The 17699-nt window shown below is 36.3% G+C and overlaps 2 protein-coding genes across 2 annotated transcripts; one reads left to right on the top strand and one right to left on the bottom strand.

Annotated features, from left to right (window-relative positions):
- Positions 1-4762: 4762 nt before the first annotated feature.
- On the bottom strand, positions 4763-5251 carry LOC142168347 (uncharacterized). Its single transcript, XM_075229023.1, has one exon. The coding sequence runs from the start codon at positions 5249-5251 to the stop codon at positions 4763-4765; it is 489 nt and encodes a 162-aa protein (XP_075085124.1).
- An 8505-nt stretch (positions 5252-13756) lies between these two features.
- LOC107763295 (uncharacterized) lies at positions 13757-16172 on the top strand. Its single transcript, XM_075229022.1, has 6 exons — positions 13757-13985; positions 14121-14164; positions 14273-14782; positions 14911-15165; positions 15241-15291; positions 16050-16172. The coding sequence occupies exons 1-6, from the start codon at positions 13757-13759 to the stop codon at positions 16170-16172; spliced, it is 1212 nt and encodes a 403-aa protein (XP_075085123.1).
- The last annotated feature ends 1527 nt before the right edge of the window (positions 16173-17699 follow it).

Below are 17699 nucleotides of genomic sequence, written 5' to 3'. Positions count from 1 at the left end.
ATCTTCAAGTGCAGTCCGCACAATTCTGACTGCTACAGCACTTTGGGAGTTTGCGGCCGCACTTCTGCACTCTAAAATGTACCCTCCGCACTTCAACTCTCCCATAACATCGTCAGAGTGCCGAAATGCCTGGACTAGCTCAAAATTGACCCCGGAACTCATTCAAGCCACTCGGGATTCCGTTCAAATATACCAACAAGCCCTAAAACATGATACGAACTTAGTCGGGACCTCAAATCACATCAAATAACATCAAAAACACAAATCGCAATCCAATCCAAGGCTATTAAAACTAAAGAAAATTACAACTCTACAATCGATGCCGAAACCTACCAAATTAAGTCCGATTGACCTCAAGTTTTGCACACAAGTCATAAATTACATAACGAAGCTATTCAAATTTTCAGAATCGGATTCCGACCCCGATATCAAAAAGTCAACTCCCCGGTCAAACTTTCCAAAAATGTAATTTTCGCCATTTCTAGCCTAATTCCACTACAGACATCTAAATTATAATACGGGCACGCTCCTAAGTCCAAAATCGCCCAACGGAGATAACGGAACCATCAGAATTCAAATCTGGAATCGTTTACACATAATCAACATCTGGTTAACTTTTCCAACTTATGAGACTAAGTATCTCAATTCACTCTGTAATCCTTCCGGACCCGAACCAACTAATCCGGTAAGTCATAAAATAACTGTAAATCATAAATTGAACAGTAAATGGATAAACGGGGCTGTAATACTCAAAACGACCGGTAGGGTCGTTACATGAGTAATGCCTTTTGCAGTAGCTATAGAACAAAAGTAAAGTTTTATTGCCTTGATCGCATGTTACAATGTCCCAGACTAAAGAAAAACTTCCCCTTTATATAGTAGGAGAGTTTCAGTTCTAGAATATGTCTAAAGAAAGTTAAATATCTTCTTTTTCCGGTAATTATTGATCCATAATCGTTACTAAACGAGATTCGCGGCTGTAATATCCGGTTGAGGGCGAGTATTACGGCCCCATATCTGTCATACATAACCATCCATCGCGTCTCTCGAGGTCTGGGAGTTATACTCGATCTGAGGTGTGTCGCTTTACCATGTCCGACCTCGGATATGTTGTCTCGATGTGAAGGGTCGTTGGCCCCGATTATAATCTCACGGATCCGTGCTCCCCCTTCGTTCTCTCATCGAGGAATCGGGGTAGACATTACCCCCGATTTTACCCGTACACAGTACACACTATGATTTGTAATTATCGAAAAATCATTGAAAATTTATGTTTTCTCCAAGACTTATTCGGTCGAAAATTTTCAAAATTCTATCATTAGCACGTTATTAAAATTGCTTTGTCTTGTCAAAACTAAGTACAATCACATCTTTTATCTTGTGTTATTAAAACTTTGATTGAAAGGAAGAATAATATAATTTGTACCTACCTTCATCTTCCACCTATGAGGCGGACCTATCCTTAGGGTAGGGCATCACCGGCCCCTAATAATTTCAGAAAAATATTTATATGTATATATGAGTATATTTCTTAAATAATAAGTATACATTTTAATTGGCACCCTAAGACTTAAAACTTAGGCATTTACATTGGTCGATTTGGGGGCACAACTTGGCTTATAGTACACTGCTTGAATTTTGATTCCCACTCGAGCATTTGTTTAAATTTTTATTCAACAATGATGTTCCTCCTATTTTCAAATCATGGGTCCACATGTGAGTCCTATTACATATCAAATGATGATTGAGAAAAACTATAAGTGAGAATGAATTTTAGAAATAAATTTTAGAATATTTAATTCGATTATATTCTTCCTCTTGATCAACAAACTATTTTAAAAGTACTTTTCTATAGTCGTAGCTGGACATCTAAATCTTAATACATCCAGATAATATAAAAATTGGGGAAATAATTTAAGTATTTAACAGAAGTCTGAAGATTTAGAAAAAAATAATTGGAATTTTTTTTAAGGGAGAGTGAGATTTAAGAGAGAAATATTTTATAAAAAGAAAATCTGTATGTGTGGGTTGACTACTTCATAATCATCAATTTGAAGAACAATAATGGAGACAATGAGACAAATGCCTCTCATTAGAGGGAAGGAGAGGAGACGGAGAAGAGTGGCAAGCATGAGGAATAAAAAAAAGGAACTTTCATAAAGCACTACAATTTAGACCTTAATTACCATTGATAGTTATTTTTCAGTTGTTATCAGTTTGTATCACTTGTATTTAGACACACAATAAATACAACATGTGTCAATTAATCTTTTGTCTTACTATTATATAGGTGGATTTGCTATAAAATTCAAATATAGTTATAAATGATAATTTTTTGAAAAGTATAGCGACGAATGGTAAAAACAGTGTATATATTTGCTGTATCGCGTAAATTTTCCGGCCTTACGCTGCGCGAATCCAAATGGTATTTTCATAAATATCTATCTGTATTCATTGTTTACTTTTTTTAGCTGGTATATATGAATATATACTAATTATATATGATTATAGATATACTAAATATGAATTATACATATATTATATATCCCCAATTATTTTTAGTTTAAACGGTTGAGCGAGAGCTCTTTAGGTTAATTCTTGACTTATCTTGAAGATCAATAAGACTTTTGCTTAAGTACTAAATTTGATGCGTCAAGGTTATTATTATAGTTTTGAGCTTTAAAGTATTCAATGTCATCCTAAAAGTAGAGTAACTTTACTTGAACTTCACTCTAAATTCTCGTGCCACTTTAGGAAAAAGGGTATGCAGAAATTATGTCAAAATCTATTTGGGAAAAGGAATCTACAATTGCCGAAGCTTTCAAGTTTCAACTATAGTGATTTCATTTCTCGATATATTGTATTATGTATAATGAATTAATGATGTGAATTCACAATTTGAGGTTTTCTTTCATTTACCAGAACTGTAGTGGGAAATAGTCTAAAATCTATATGCTGATAATTATATATGCGCCCTATAAATGGAAAGACACGGGTCATCGTTATGTTGGTCAATTCTAAATATCTGTTAATTAATTAAAAAAAAACCCATTACCCATACCCGAAATTTTTTTATTTTTTTTTTGTAAAAACTAGAAAAAATTGAAATTATTTTTACTAAAAACTGATAAAAACGAAAATATTTTTTTTTTCAGTTTTTACCAAAACACTGCTTTAAAAAAACTGAAAAATATTTTCTAAAATAATATTTTTGTAAAAACTGAAAAAATAAAAATTAAAAGTAATTTTCTAAAGCAACTAAAAACTGAAATATTTTTAACTAAAAACTGAAAAAAAAAAAATATTTGTTTTTTCAGATTTTACAAAAACATTGGTTTAGAAAATTACTTATTAGTTTTTTTTTAGTTTTTACAAAAATATTATTTTAGAAAATATTTTTCAGCTTTTTTTAAAGCAGTTATTTTGTAAAAACTGAAAAAAAATATATTTTTATTTTTTCAGTTTTTAGTAAAAAATAAATTTAGTTTTTCCAGTTTTTACAAAAAATATTGCTTTAGAAAATTAATTTTCAACTTCTTTTTTTTCAGTTTTTACAAAAATATTTTTCAGTTTTTTCTAAAGCATTCTTTTTTGTAAAAACTGGAAAAAAAAATATTTTTGTTTTTTTCAGTTTTTAGTAAAAATAATTTCAGTTTTTTCCAATTTTTACAAAAAGAAAATATATTTTTCGGGTAAGGGTAATGGGTCTTTTTAATTAATTAGGAGATATTTAGAATTGACCAACAGGACGATGACACGTGTCCCTCCGTTTAAATGAGGGGTATATTTGAACCCAAAGTATGACTGCAGGGGTATAGATAACCCAATAGTTTAACGAGGGGTATTCTTAGACCATTTTCGAAAGTAGAGGGGTATATTTGGCCCTTGCCGAATTAATGATGTGAATTCAAACTTGGAGGTTTTCTTTCATTTACCTGAACTATAATGGGAAATAGTCAAAAATCTATTTGCTGATAATTATATATGCAGTATAGGAAAAGGAACAAAATTTACTAGATAGCACTAGCTACTCGCAGGCATTGTATTTATTAGCTAGTAATATACTCAGATCTCTCTATAATAGCATCCTTATATAACAATCATTCACTATAAAAGTCAAATTTTTTTGGAATCGGTCTTTTATATTATGTTATAATATATTTCATCTGTAACAGCACTTCATTATAGCATCCAAAAAATATCAGAATAAACGCAACTGTTATAAAGAGGTTTGACAGTACTAGTTAATGCCGAATATAAAGTAGAAATGACACCCTGTAGCCACTTTAAAGGATTGTTATTTAGGAATTGGTCAATATGTTCTAAATTTTTAAGTTCAATTTCTTGAGACATAAATGTCCTGAATTGTCCTGAAATTAAGATTTTTAATTTAAATTTTTAGGAAAAAATAAGTACTTGCTAATCCCTAAATAACAGCTTTACTGGCTACTTCCCCTGAATATAAAATCCATCAGATTAAATCAAAATCGAACGTAGTTTTTTTTTTCTTCAAACTGAGTCATGATTTTATAATCACTTGAGAATAATCTTTGTAAAAGGGGGGCTTTGCCTGGCCTTTTACTACAAGAGTTGAACTTGGAAACCAAATTTAGAAAGCTAAAAAGTTAACACCAAAAAATCGTTACATAGTGGCTATAAAGCTGTAAATTCAAGGTGATTCATATGTGAGGGTGCTTGCTTTTTTCTTCTTGACTCAAAATGAAGGAAGTTGCAGTCTATCGGTATTTATCAAGCCTCTAACCTACCCATGTAGGCTATCAAAAGTGTTATATATCCAAAGATCCATCAGATTGTGGCTAAGGGATGCCAATTTGTTCGCAACACGATTTGCTTCTCTATAACAGTGTCGAGTTTTAATATCATGAGTATTTACCAACAACTTTATCTCTTCTACTATATCACTGATTCTCCAAGGTATATCCCATTGTCCAGTCACTGAGTTTTGAAGGATGAGTGAGTCAGTTTCTCGTATAATTGAGTTAAAGCCATAGTTGATGCACCATTTAAGGCCATAGAGCAATGCACTAGCTTCTGCAGTGTTACTGGTGCCCGGTCCCAATGGCAATAAATATGCCATTATGATACATCTATCACTCCCTCTCACTATACCTCCTCCTCTGCAGTTGCCATCTAGACAAGATCCATCACTATTCAGCTTCATAATGAGAGGTGGTGGTTTTAGCCATTTCACCATAATAAAGCAATTCATCACCACATGGACTTCATACATGTTACATAAATCTTCCTAATTGTCTCCAAAGTTGATCTTCTTGAAATGAGATTTGATAAGCTGAGTGATGTTGAAAGTAATCATCTCTTTGGATCTGTGAAAAGATGGTTTTTCCATATCAAATCTACAGCTGCACCTAGACCTCCATAGCTCCCAAATGATGATAGGAGGCATGCTTTTGTGCATGTAGTTAGCCATGGGATTTTTCCCCTTCTGTTTCCAGCAATTGAGTATGAGAGTCCTCAGATTACTGTTTCTATACTCAATACCCAATCTGGCAATAAAGAAATTCCACACTTGTTGTGCATATTGACCACTATAGAATAAATGATCTGTAGTTTCAGGTCCCCGGATGTCACTGAAACTAGTGCAACAACTGCACCTAGAGTCGACGATAATCCCAAGGCTAGAAATTCTCTCATTGGTGGAAACCTTGTTGTGAACAGCCCTCTATGTCATAAAGGACATTATGAAAGGAACACATATCTGCCAAATGTTAGCGCCATAGCTAGAAACTCTCTTTCTTTGCCTTAACAGATTCCATGCACTTGATATAGTTAATTTGCCATTGTTATTGCTAGTCCAGATTGCTGAATCCTCCTTTTGTTGGTTGATGAGAACCTTCAAGGAAGACAAAGAAGATAGGTAAGTTTTTATGTGGTCAGGGGGTTGGTACCGAAGAACTGACCAATCCCATTGGCCATCCTTGAGTACTTCATTAATCTTTATATTACTCAATATGGGATTATCAGATTGAGTTTCATAAAGAGGACCCTTGTCCATCTAATTGTAAACCAGAAGCTGATGTTGCCTTTTCCAATTTTTCAAAGTATGTTTTGCTCCATTTTATTTTTGATTAAACACATAGCTTCCAACTATATGAATTTACTTTCATCCAGTTTGTGCCATTACAGTACTTTGCTTTCATGAATTAAGCCCAAAGGGATTGGGTGAATCTGAATTTCCGCCACTGCTTGGCATTGATCTGCTCAAATAGTGAAGACTGAAAACGACACATGCAAGAACCTGACTGGGCTCTGAAATATCCAGCCTCACAAGTCTGTTAGCTAAGAACTAAATGTCCAAGGCTAGTGGCCTCTCCTCTGCTGAAATGAAGGCCAAACTGCCCATACTCTCTGCCTTTCTACTCAAGGCTTCTGCAACTACATTCGCCTTGCCCGAATGATAATGGATGGTAATATCATAATCCTTCAGTAACTCAAGCCACCAGCACTGCCTTAAATTGATATCCCTCTGCTTGAACAAATGTTGCAAGCTACGATGATTGGTGTAAACCTCATGGAACACCCCATAATGATAATTCCTCCAGATATTAAGAGCATGAATAATCGCGGCCAATTCCAAATCATGTACAGAGTAATTCTTCTCTTGGGGCTTTAGCTGACGTGAAGCATATGCAATAACTCGCCCATCCTACATTAATACACAACCCAAATCAATGCATGAAGCATCACAATACACAGTATACATCCCCGAACCAGAAGGAAACACTAGAACTAGTGCCGTAGTCAAAGTTGTCACACCTTCTTTTTCCCGAAGGATAAGGAGTTTTTTCAATTTAAGTGACATTATTCGAAATGAGATTATTTATTTGATTAAAGTCGCCACTTGGAATATTTGTTATGGTGTCCTAAGTCGCTAGCACCAATTTCAGAGTTTGCTTAATGCCACTACAAAAAATAATTATGTCATCAGCAAATGAAAGATGAGAAATCTGTGGTCCATTGCGAACTATATAATACCCTCTGAATCTGTTGTTGTTATGGAGTTCATTGAGTATTAGGGAATGCAGCTTCGCACAGAGAACAAAAAGTGAGGGTGAAAGAGTATCTCCTTGTTTGAGTCCTCTTTCAGACTTGAAGAATCTATGTCTGCTACCATTGACAATAAGAGAGTACCAGTTGTTGGATATGAATCTGTAGATCATATCTATCCACACTTCAGCAAAACCAAGTTGTCTGAGCATGAAACATAAGAAAGGTCAGGACACTCTGTCATAAGCTTTAGCCATGTCAAGCTTAATGACAAGATTTAGACCTTTTTTAGGCTTGAAAATATTATTAACAATCTCTTGGGTCAGTAAGATATTCTCATTTATCAACCTTTCTTTGATAAAATCACTTTGATTAAGAGAAATGATCCTGGGCAAAATGAGGTCGTGTCTAGCATTTATGATCTTTGCAATGATCTTACTAGATACATTATAAAGACTGATTGGTCTGATGTCTGAGAAACTTTGTGGAGAGTCCACTTTAGAAAGCATTATCAGGTAAGTGTGGGAGAAAAACCTAGGTAGAGTGGCACCATTAAATAATGCACCCACTGCCTTATGTATAACATAAGAAATTACTTCCCATGCACTTTGATAGAATTTAGCACTCAAGCCATTAGAGCCCGATGCACTGTCAGGATCAATCGAGAATACACAATCTTTAACCTCCCGGAGGGAAGGCATAGCTATCAGATTAGCATTATCAGCTTCAGTAACCACCTTCTTCATTACATTTAGAATCTGAGAGTCTTCTACAACAATATCAGCTTGAAACATCTTTTTAAAGAACTGGACAACTGCACTTGCTACATCATTGGTGCCTTCTATCCATTCTCCTTCCTTATTTTTTATTTTGAGGATGGAAAGCTTTCTTCTTCTATTCTTAATGATTCCATGGAAGTAAGATGTGTTGGCATCCCCTTCATCTAACCATTTGACCCTAGCTTTGTGCCTTAGAACTTTCTCCTGAAGAATCAAGAAACTGGTGAATTCAGCTTTAGTTCTAGCCAACTTGGTCCTGATATCTTGAGTATTGTTGGTAATAGATTCCTCTTCAAGTTTCTTAATAAGATTTTCCAACTTCTTTGGTTCTTCATAAATATCACCAAAAGTAATCTTTGACCATCTGCTCAGAGCACTGCATACTCTTTTAGTCTTCTAGTGGAGGATATAAAGGGGATTCCCATGAACCTCTTCAACCCACGATTGTTGGATAACATTCAAGTATTCATCATGGTCTACCCATATATTCAAACATTTGAAATATTTAGTATGAGTAGAATCAGAATTCTCATATTCCATCAGCAACAGGTCATGATCAGAGTATATCCTAGAGAGATGTGTAACTTTAGTCTACCCAAAAAGATCAAACCTTTCAACATTAAAATCTATCTAATTTCTTCCAAATTGTGTTGGGAGGGTCTCTATTGTCACTCCAAGTGAAAACAGTTCCATGAAATCCACCATATTGTAAATTGCAATCATTCAGACAGGAGAGGAATCAATTCTTTCTTGAATTCTATAGGCTAAGCCACCCAGCTTCTCCTATGAGCTAATAGCTACATTGAAATCACCAACCACTCCCCAAGGGCCGTTAATGTTATTGGACGTGCTTCTGAGTTCATACCATAGAATAGTTCTTTGGTTTTCATCGCACTTGGCATACATAATGGTAATATGAAATGAAATATTCCCATGAATTTGAGAAATTTGGAGTAAAACTTGTTGTTCTTTATCATCCAGGACATTGATCTTGTAATCAGCAGACCAAAAGACCAATATCTTGTTGGAACAATTGTGAAAACACTCTTGGTATCCAATCATTCTTTTATACTTTTCAATCTTTCTTGCTCTCACCATGGGTTCCTGCAAGAAAATAAAAAGGAAGGTTGTACTGGTTTTTAATGATTTTGAGCCTTTCCGCAACACCTTGGGACCCTATGCCCCTAATGTTCCATGATAAACAACTAATCATTTGAAATATTTGAGTTTTGTTACCCATGAGCCTTTGAAATTTCTTCTGAATTCCTACTGTTAGGAGCCCAATTGATCTCACCTAGTTGATCACCAAGTCCTTTTGGAGAGAGATTGTTGAATTGAATAATTTTTTGGCGGACTTGGGAGGTAATCACAGGATTGCATTTGACACTTTGATACCTCCTTGTCATATGATCATCATTGGATAAAGAGTTTTTCTTATCTTCAGATGGTATTTCCATAATCATATCATGGTCTTGGGGATCACTGATAGCATTTGCTTCCCCACCCAAGGCCATCTGTCTATTTTCTCCTGGATCAATGATTCTTGGTGGTTCATCTAGCAGTTGATATTCAAGCCCCATTTCTCTATCCTTCCATCTAGCATATTTCTCACCAAGTTTGGGGTCAAGGCCAAAGAGTGGTCTATACACCAAGCTATAATTTTCCTGATCTATGTCACTTGTTAGAACAACATCACCTGGTATGATCATTTTTTCTTTAAACTTTCTCCCTCTCTTTTTCGTCTTCTTTATTTCCTCTAGCTTTATATTCACTAGTGAAGTATTCATGATGTCATTTTCATTATCGACAAAATCACTGCTCAACTCAATCTCTGGGTACTCAGCCTCCTTTCCCTGATATGTCTTTTTACCAGCCTTGTTGATAGTAAGTAATTTTGACTTCTTCTTATTGTCTTTGTTACTGTTGTATTTGTCCCTTATTGTGTGTTTGGCCTGAGCTTGAGGGATCAAAGAAGTAGTAGCTGGGATCACTTCCATATTCACTTCACCTTCACTGTTGTTGTGGGTGACAATCACAGTACTTTGTCCATCATTGATCATGGTAGCGGTGTTAGTATCATTCCCCTTTGAGTTGTCATAGAAGCATGATTGTTGTTAGCATCGTTTCTATTATTTCTTTTATTAACAATATGCCAACCATCTTCAGCTCCTTTGTCAATATTAGTAACACTGTTGTTGTTAGCTGGTCTGTTACCCGTGGATTTTACAGCAGCGTTAGAATTGCCATTGGTCTGTCCAGCATTCTGAGGCCTGCCCTGTTCTCTTCTATGCTCATTTCTCCTAACTGCTCTCACATTTTCATTTTGATTAGTATCATTTCTTTTGGTTTGCTCATTAACCTCGCTGTTATTTTGAACTCTCAAATCTGGATGTAAAATTCTACACATTTTATTTGAATGTCCTTGACTCATACAATGATTGCAAAATACAGGTAGTGATTCGTATTCAACTTTCTGAATAAATTCTTCTATATTGCCCTCAAGGCTCCTGATCTCGATAATAACCTCATTTAAAATTGGCTTTGCAAGGTCAATTTCAATTCTAATCTTTGCAGTAGTGGGTCTTGTTTTGGTGGTTGTTGCCTTGTCCAAAACCAAAGAAAAACCTATAGGATCAACTATACGACATATTGCGTCCCACTCATAGAAATGCCATGGGAGATCAGGAAGTGTGATCCATACCGGAACTCTGGTGGTATTAGGTTCCGGTTTAAATTTTGTGATCCACTTCTCAAGACTCATCACAAAATCACCACCCAAATTTACAAAACTTCTAGTAGCTACTGCATTGTGATCATCTAAGTTATCAAAATCAATAAATACATGTTTCATGTCATAAGCTCCAATGGTTATGCAACCTTTCCCAGAAAATACTTTCGCGAATTCCTTCCTAATAATGTCGATTGAGGGACGTATCTTAGAAAACTTACCGACTATAGTCCATTTTCATGACTGAGCCAAGATATCATTTTTCTCCTTAGTAAAACTTACCATTGGTTTGCTGTTAATTAGCTCGTAAGATCTGGGAGGGAGTCGGATTCTGCTCCTTGGTTTTGGGGTTTTGATTCCTATGGCACATATGTAAGAATTGTCGCCATTGCTTTGAGAGCTAGCAGCTTTATTAGCAGTAATATGGGTCCAGGGGTTTGGAGAATTTTGATTAGAAAAAGAAATTCTACTAATATTTGTGGGTTGGGGTCTAAAGAATTTTTGATTTGGGATAAGAGATGTTGTTGGAATCTGGGTGGGGTTTAAAGGCGGGGGATCAGGGGGGACGATTGGGTCCATTGAATGGAGGAGGCCATGGCCGGAACAGTAACCCAAATTTGATATTCACGTGAGAGAAGAGAGGGTTTGCCAATGTTACCGTTGAGAGCATGTGAAATAATGAAAGAAAAGTGGAGAGTACGGCCCTCTTTGTTCTTATAAGTTATAAATTTGAAAAATTCAAAGTAATAAATACTAAATCATTCTTGGTATATTTAGTACTATATAAAAAGAAATTAGAAAAATGACTGCGTGCGTAGCGGAGTCAGGATTTGAAGTTTATGGGTTCCGGATAATAGTCCGTTTAAGTTACTGGGTTCTAAATAGATAATTTATAATATTTAGTAAATTTCTTAAACCAAATACAAGATTTAGATCAAAACTACTGAGCTCGCCCGAACCCGAATCCTGCACGCTAGCTCTGACCCGGACTGCATGCTTTTGTTTTTGTTAAAGAAGAAGGCAGAATGGCCTAAATGTCACCTATACTTGTGCCATTTTGTCATGTCGGTCCCCAAACTTAACAATTTACCAATTGAACACTTACACTCCTTCAAACCGTGTATAATAAACGCTTATGACAGGAGGATACCAGTATGTGTAATATAATCTCCTACACGTAGGATGCCACGTCAAGAAAATTAAACCACGTAGGTTCCAGGTCATTTATTATGGCCATATAGGAAAATAAAACGGGAAATGATTATTAACCCCCCCACCCCCTACCCCACCCACCCAAACACAAATTTTTCCATCATTTTACACTTACCCTCTTAGTTTAGGGCTTAGAAAGTATCGAACCACTTCTGTCTCTCCTCTCTTCTCCGTCATCGTTGCTGGGATTTTCATCATCGCAGTTGTTATCAAAGTTTGTGGGGTAAGTTTCTTCATCTGTTCTTCATCTTTTGTCTTTATTGATCTTCATTTCCCTCAATATATGGGGCCTTTGCTCTGTTTATGATTTTTAGAGGAAGGCTAGGTTAGACAGTAATTGTTGTTTCATTTTCCTCAATATATGGGGCTTTTGCTATGTTTCGTTACATTTTGAAGTGAAACCCCTTTTTAATGTAGTTTCTTGCATGTAATGGCATGTTGGGTTATTTCGTTTAGTTTATGGATTTTTTTTGTCAAATCAGAATTTCATCTTATATTTATGCATTTTTTTGTGAAGTTTGTTGGGTCTCGTTTTTGTCAGTGGTGCACCAGAGTATTTATGAATATTATACGGTATTGTGGGGACGAAAAAGGAATCTTAAAAGCTTTTTTACTTAAAAAATCGGTCTTTTTGTTGGTTTGTTTATGGAGTTGTGTAAAGGTGCAACTTTTGATAACAAATAATCATTGATAACACTGTTTTTTTTTTGTTACTTTATAGGTATGAGAAGAAAATGGCTTCAAGCCTAGTTAACCTACAAATCTACCACAACGGTAATTTTGTATCGGACCCTGAGCTAAGGTGTGCAAATGGACTAACTTGTCCTCAATTAGCTACAGTTGATATTGATGAGCTGCATATTATGTTGTTTCACAAGTTTGCTAGGAATTATTACATTTTAAAAACAGATACTGATGTGTTAAAGTTTCTTAATACATTGAAAGGTGGTGACTTTGTTGATGTTTGTATTGTCCATAAAATTAGTAATCCTATTCTTATTGAGGACATAACTGAACTGGACCCCACTCTACAAATACTTGGGCATGACAGTGGGTTAAATGCTAGGGCTGATGTGTCACCTCCCAATAATGATATAAATAGGACTGAAAATGACAAAGATAAGGGTAAGGGGGTAGATTTAAATGGAGAAATAGAAAAATCAGATGAAGGTGAAGGTAATAACTTCTCATCCTATCACCTTCAAACATCAGAATCTGATTTTGATGAAGACTTTGATGATTTTGAAGAGTCTGACTCACTGTTTGATATTGATGAGAACATTGAAGAGTGTAGTGATTTGGAAGATGACTCACCTGAAATTAGATAGTCTAAAATCAACAAAAATAAGGATGCCCAAGTAAATGTAGATGAGATACCATCTGGTCCAGTTGGTATAGATTCTGGTTTTGAAGATATGCATAAGAACAAAAGGAAAAAATATGAAGGGAAACTAGGAGGGGATGACCAGTATTTTGATAGCTCAGATCCAGGTAGTAAGTGTAGTAATGATGAAAAAGAACTTGTTGGACCTAATGAAGTAAGGGATGTACCAGTTAGGAATCCAAGTAAGAAGTTCTATTTTGACACAAGTTGCAAAAAAAATATTATTTGAATTGTATATGATATTTGAGAATGTTGTACAGGTTAGGGAGGCATTGCAGACCTATTCTATTCAAAAAAGTGTGAACCTTAAGTTGAAACCTAATAAGAGGGAAAGGGTTAGGGCAAACTGCACAAAGAAAGGTCGTACATGGCATATTCTTGGCAGCATAGAAGGTAGCACTAGGAATTTTAGGGTGATTACATACTACCCTGTCCACAAATGCTAGAAGAAGACAAGGAACAAGATGTGTAACCTACCATGGATTGTAAAATATTTCAAAGACAGAATAATCAGTGAGCCTCAAATTAAGCTTCATCAAATTCAAGCCTTAGTTAGGAAAGCATATGGTCTGTATGTGAGTTAAACTTCATGCAGAAGAGCAAAAATGATAGTTATGAAGGAGAAATATGGGTGATTACAAGAAAGAATTTGCTAGGCTTCATGATTATGTTGAAATGCTAAAGTCTACTAATCATGGCACTACTGCAGTGATAAGGACATCTACGAATGCAGAACCTAGCAAGGAGGTGTTTATGGGCATTTATATTTGTCTTGAAGAATTAAAAACTGGATGGTTAGAAGGGTGCAGAAATATAATTGGCTTTGATGGTGCATTCCTAAAGGGAATATGTAAAGGTGAACTGCTTTCCTGCATTTTTAAGGATGAAAATAATTAAATGTACCATGTGGCTTGGGCAGTAGTTGAAAAGGAATCAAAGGATACATGGTCTTAGTTTATCAGATGTCTCGAGCATGATCTGAACTTGACAGAAACTGAAGGAGAAGGGTTGGCAATTATGTCTGATATGCAGAAGGTATGGTTTCTAACACTTTGTCTTTAAAATGTAATTGTTTTCATTTATATTTAAGTTATAACAATATAATATTGTTGATTGTAGAGTTTTTATCTAGCAATAACTTAGTTATTGCCAAATTCTGAGATGAGGTGGTGTGCTAGACATATCTGGGCTAATTGGAAGCAAACTTGGCCTGGCGAGGAAAGAAGGAAAAAATTCTGGCAGTGTGCAAGAGCTACATTTGAAGTTTACTTTAGCAAGAAGGTGGATGAAATGGACCAGCTGGGTGGAGATATTGTTCAAGACTTACTGAAATACAACAAGAAGACATGGTATAGGACATACTTCAAAGAACATAGCAAGTGTGATGTAATGGAGAACAACATGTGTGAGATATTCAATAGTTGGATATTGACAGCTAGGCACAAATCTATCATTACTATGTTAGAAGAAATTAGAATCAAGTGTATGGAGAGAATGAATAGCATGAGAGAGTTTTCTAGAAAATGGGTAGGTGATATATCACCCATGGATATGAAAATGCTTGGAGATAATGCTCAAAGGGCAGCAAAATGTGAAGTCAAATTTGATGGTGAAACAGGGTATGAGATCCAGGATGGGCCATATAAACATATTGTTGACTTTAGGAGGTGTTCTTGTACTTGTAGATCATGGTAACTCAAAGAAATTCCATGTGCACATGCAATTACATCAATACATTATAAGAACTATAAGGTTGAGCCATATGTTGGCCATTGGTATAGGGAAATGATACCTACCTTAAGGCATATAACAGATTCATTCAACCTTTAACTAGTATGAATTTGTGGCCAAAAAGCACACTGCCAGCTATTGAGCCACCTGTTATAACTGCAATGCTAGGAAGGCCAAAGAAAGAAAGGAGAAAAGCTGCTGATGAACCAAAAAAGAAGTTTGGGAAGGGTACAAGGATAGGGAGACAAATGAGATATTTTTTGTGCAAGACTCTTGGACATAACAAGAAAGAATGTCCATCAACAGTAAGTATTAATGTTCTTTGTGCTCATTATCAGATGAATTCAATTACTAATATTTGCTTTGTTATTTGTATGCAGAGAAATCAAGGGGGAAGTGCTGGAACTAGTTCAATTGGAGATGAAACTAGGGTGTATTTTCCCCCGAAACCATTTGGATTTCGGGCACAAGTTCTTCCGAAATCAACCCTTTATCATGATGGTTTTTATAAGAGAGGGCCCTCTTATGTTTTCGGTGCTCTTGAAGAGGACGTCTCCTGTTCATTACGATACTAGCATTTGAAGTACTTGTTTAACTTTCAAATGACAAAATCAATTCATCGTTCAGACAAGAAACAAGATAGAAATAAAAGGACTTTACTTTATTCCTTCCATTTTCAAAAAGTACATAAGCATTCGTTATGCTAAAAAGAAATTGTCATTTCTTGTGGCTAACTTGTACAACTTGTTTCTACGGGGCTGGCCGCACAGTCACCGGTCCTAATGATATAACTATGTTTTTGGTTTTCGTATTCCGGTCGACATGGCAGTCATTGTTGCCGTATCCTCATATCATCCCCTTAGTGTTCGAATGCAAAGAATGTGAATTTGAACACTGGAACATTTGCACCTTGGAGGATTCCACTAATGAATTGCTAGATAATCTTCAGTTTGGTAACAAACTTCTCTTCCCCTTAGGAATTTATGTTATCAATCCAAAGACTATCTAACAATCCCCTAGTGACTTGTACTTCTGAACGGTCGGGTAACCTTTGTTAGGTAGCAAACTTAACTTCCCGGTGGAACCTTGCTACCGAGCAAAAGATTATCTAACCACTCTGGAATAGTTCTTCGTGTGTGTGCCTTGTTACTAAAAGGTCTTATTGTTGCTGCTGAAACCTTCTTCGTAGTATGATTTCCGTTGCTGCCTAGTTAAAAAACTTGCCAGAAAAACTCGATTGGGACAAAAAATGGATGAAGAGAACAAGAGTACAACACATACTTTCAGTACATGTGGTGTTCATCAGCAATAGTATCTTTTGAAGTGTGCCACATTCCAATTGCTTGGCAACTTTTCTCCATCTTGATTCTCCAACCCGTATGAACCTTTCCCGGTGTCAGCTGAAACCCGGTAGGGGCCTTCCCATATTGAACCTAGCTTCCCTGCATTGAGTTCCCGGGTGTTTTGAGTTACTTTATTTAAAACCAAATCTATCACTTTGAAATAACGGAAGTTGGCTCTTCTATTATAATGTCTTTCTATTCTCTACTTTTGAGATGCCATCCTTATATGCGCCAAGTACCTGCGCTCATCGAGCAGCTTCAAATTGACTAGTATTGCTTCTTTGTTTGCTTCTTCATTTGCCTGGAAGTATCTCAAGGTAGGCTCCTCTACTTCCACCGGGATCAAGGCTTCTGCTCTGTATACACGGGAGAAAGGAGTCTCTCCTATGCTCGATTTGTCCATTGTTCAGTACACACATAGTACTCCAAGCAGTTCCTTGGGCCATTTACCTTTAGCTGCTTCCAATCTCTTTTTGAGATTTTGTATAATCATTTGTTCGTTGATTCCGCTTAACCATTTGCGCTCGGATGATAGGGCGAAGATGTGATACTTTTGATTTTCAAATCTTCAAGGAAATTTGTGACCTTTGCGCCTATAAATTGTGGCCCATTATCGCAGGCTGTCTCTTTTGGTATTTCAAATCTGCAAATTATATTCTCTCACAAGAAATTCACCACTTCACTTTCGCCGATCTTTTGATAAGGATCTGCTTTTACCCACTTAGAAATATAGTCAGTTAAAATCAAAAGAAATCTTACCTTACCAGGGGACGACGGAAGTGGCCCGACGATATACATTCCCCACTTCATGAACGGCCATGGTGACAAAACTGAGTGCAATGGTTCTGCTAGTTGATGCACCAATGGCGCGTAGCGTTGACACTTATCGCATTTCTGTATGAAAGCTTTGGCGTCTTGTTCCATTCGGAGCCAGTAGTATCCTGCCCTTAACAACTTTAGTACCAAGGAATCTGCACCCGAATGATTTCCACATATCCCATCGTGGACTTCTTGCATAGCATAGTTAGCTTCGGAGGCTCCCAAGCATCGGGCCAGAGGGCCTTGGAAAGATTTCCTGTATAATTGCCTCCTTTGAAGCTATATAGTGCTGCTTTAGCGCGCAACACCCGGGATGCCTTGGGTCTTCAGGAAACTTACCATGCTCGAGATAATCAATGATTTCATTCCTCCAAGGATATGCGTAATTGACCACTCCCGGAATCGAGCAAGCAGAGCCTGAACCTTCACTACGTATTGTTGCATGCGCTCCTCTTTGTCTTCGAAGATCCCGTAGACCTGATTTACCACTAGCTGCGAGTCATATTTGATTTCTATGACCTCGAAATCTAGTCCCCGGGCCAATTCGAGTCCTGCAATCAAAGCTTCATACTCCGCTTCATTTTTAGTCAAAAGGACTATTCTTATGGCCTATTTTAGGGTATCTCCCGAAGGCGTGGTTAATACTATGCCAAGCCTGGACCCTTTTATGTTGGAAG

This window comes from Nicotiana tabacum, chromosome 13 (assembly GCF_000715075.1).
Source record: "Nicotiana tabacum cultivar K326 chromosome 13, ASM71507v2, whole genome shotgun sequence".
NCBI classification, from domain to species: Eukaryota; Viridiplantae; Streptophyta; class Magnoliopsida; order Solanales; family Solanaceae; genus Nicotiana; species Nicotiana tabacum.
Note: the sequence above shows the minus strand (reverse complement) of the source record. Positions and strands in the feature narration are given on the sequence as shown.

What these genes read in the sequence shown, in the direction of transcription:
- LOC142168347 (XM_075229023.1), bottom strand. Translation starts at nt 5,251, where the DNA reads ATGTATGAAGTCCATGTGGTGATGAATTGCTTTATTATGGTGAAATGG.
- LOC107763295 (XM_075229022.1), top strand. Translation starts at nt 13,757, where the DNA reads ATGGGTGATTACAAGAAAGAATTTGCTAGGCTTCATGATTATGTTGAA. An exon ending in ATGGGCCATATAAACATATT is followed by an intron (nt 14,783 to 14,910) that starts GTTGACTTTAGG and finishes CCATTGGTATAG; the next exon opens with GGAAATGATACCTACCTTAA. An exon ending in CAATTGGAGATGAAACTAGG is followed by an intron (nt 15,292 to 16,049) that starts GTGTATTTTCCC and finishes CCTTCTTCGTAG; the next exon opens with TATGATTTCCGTTGCTGCCT.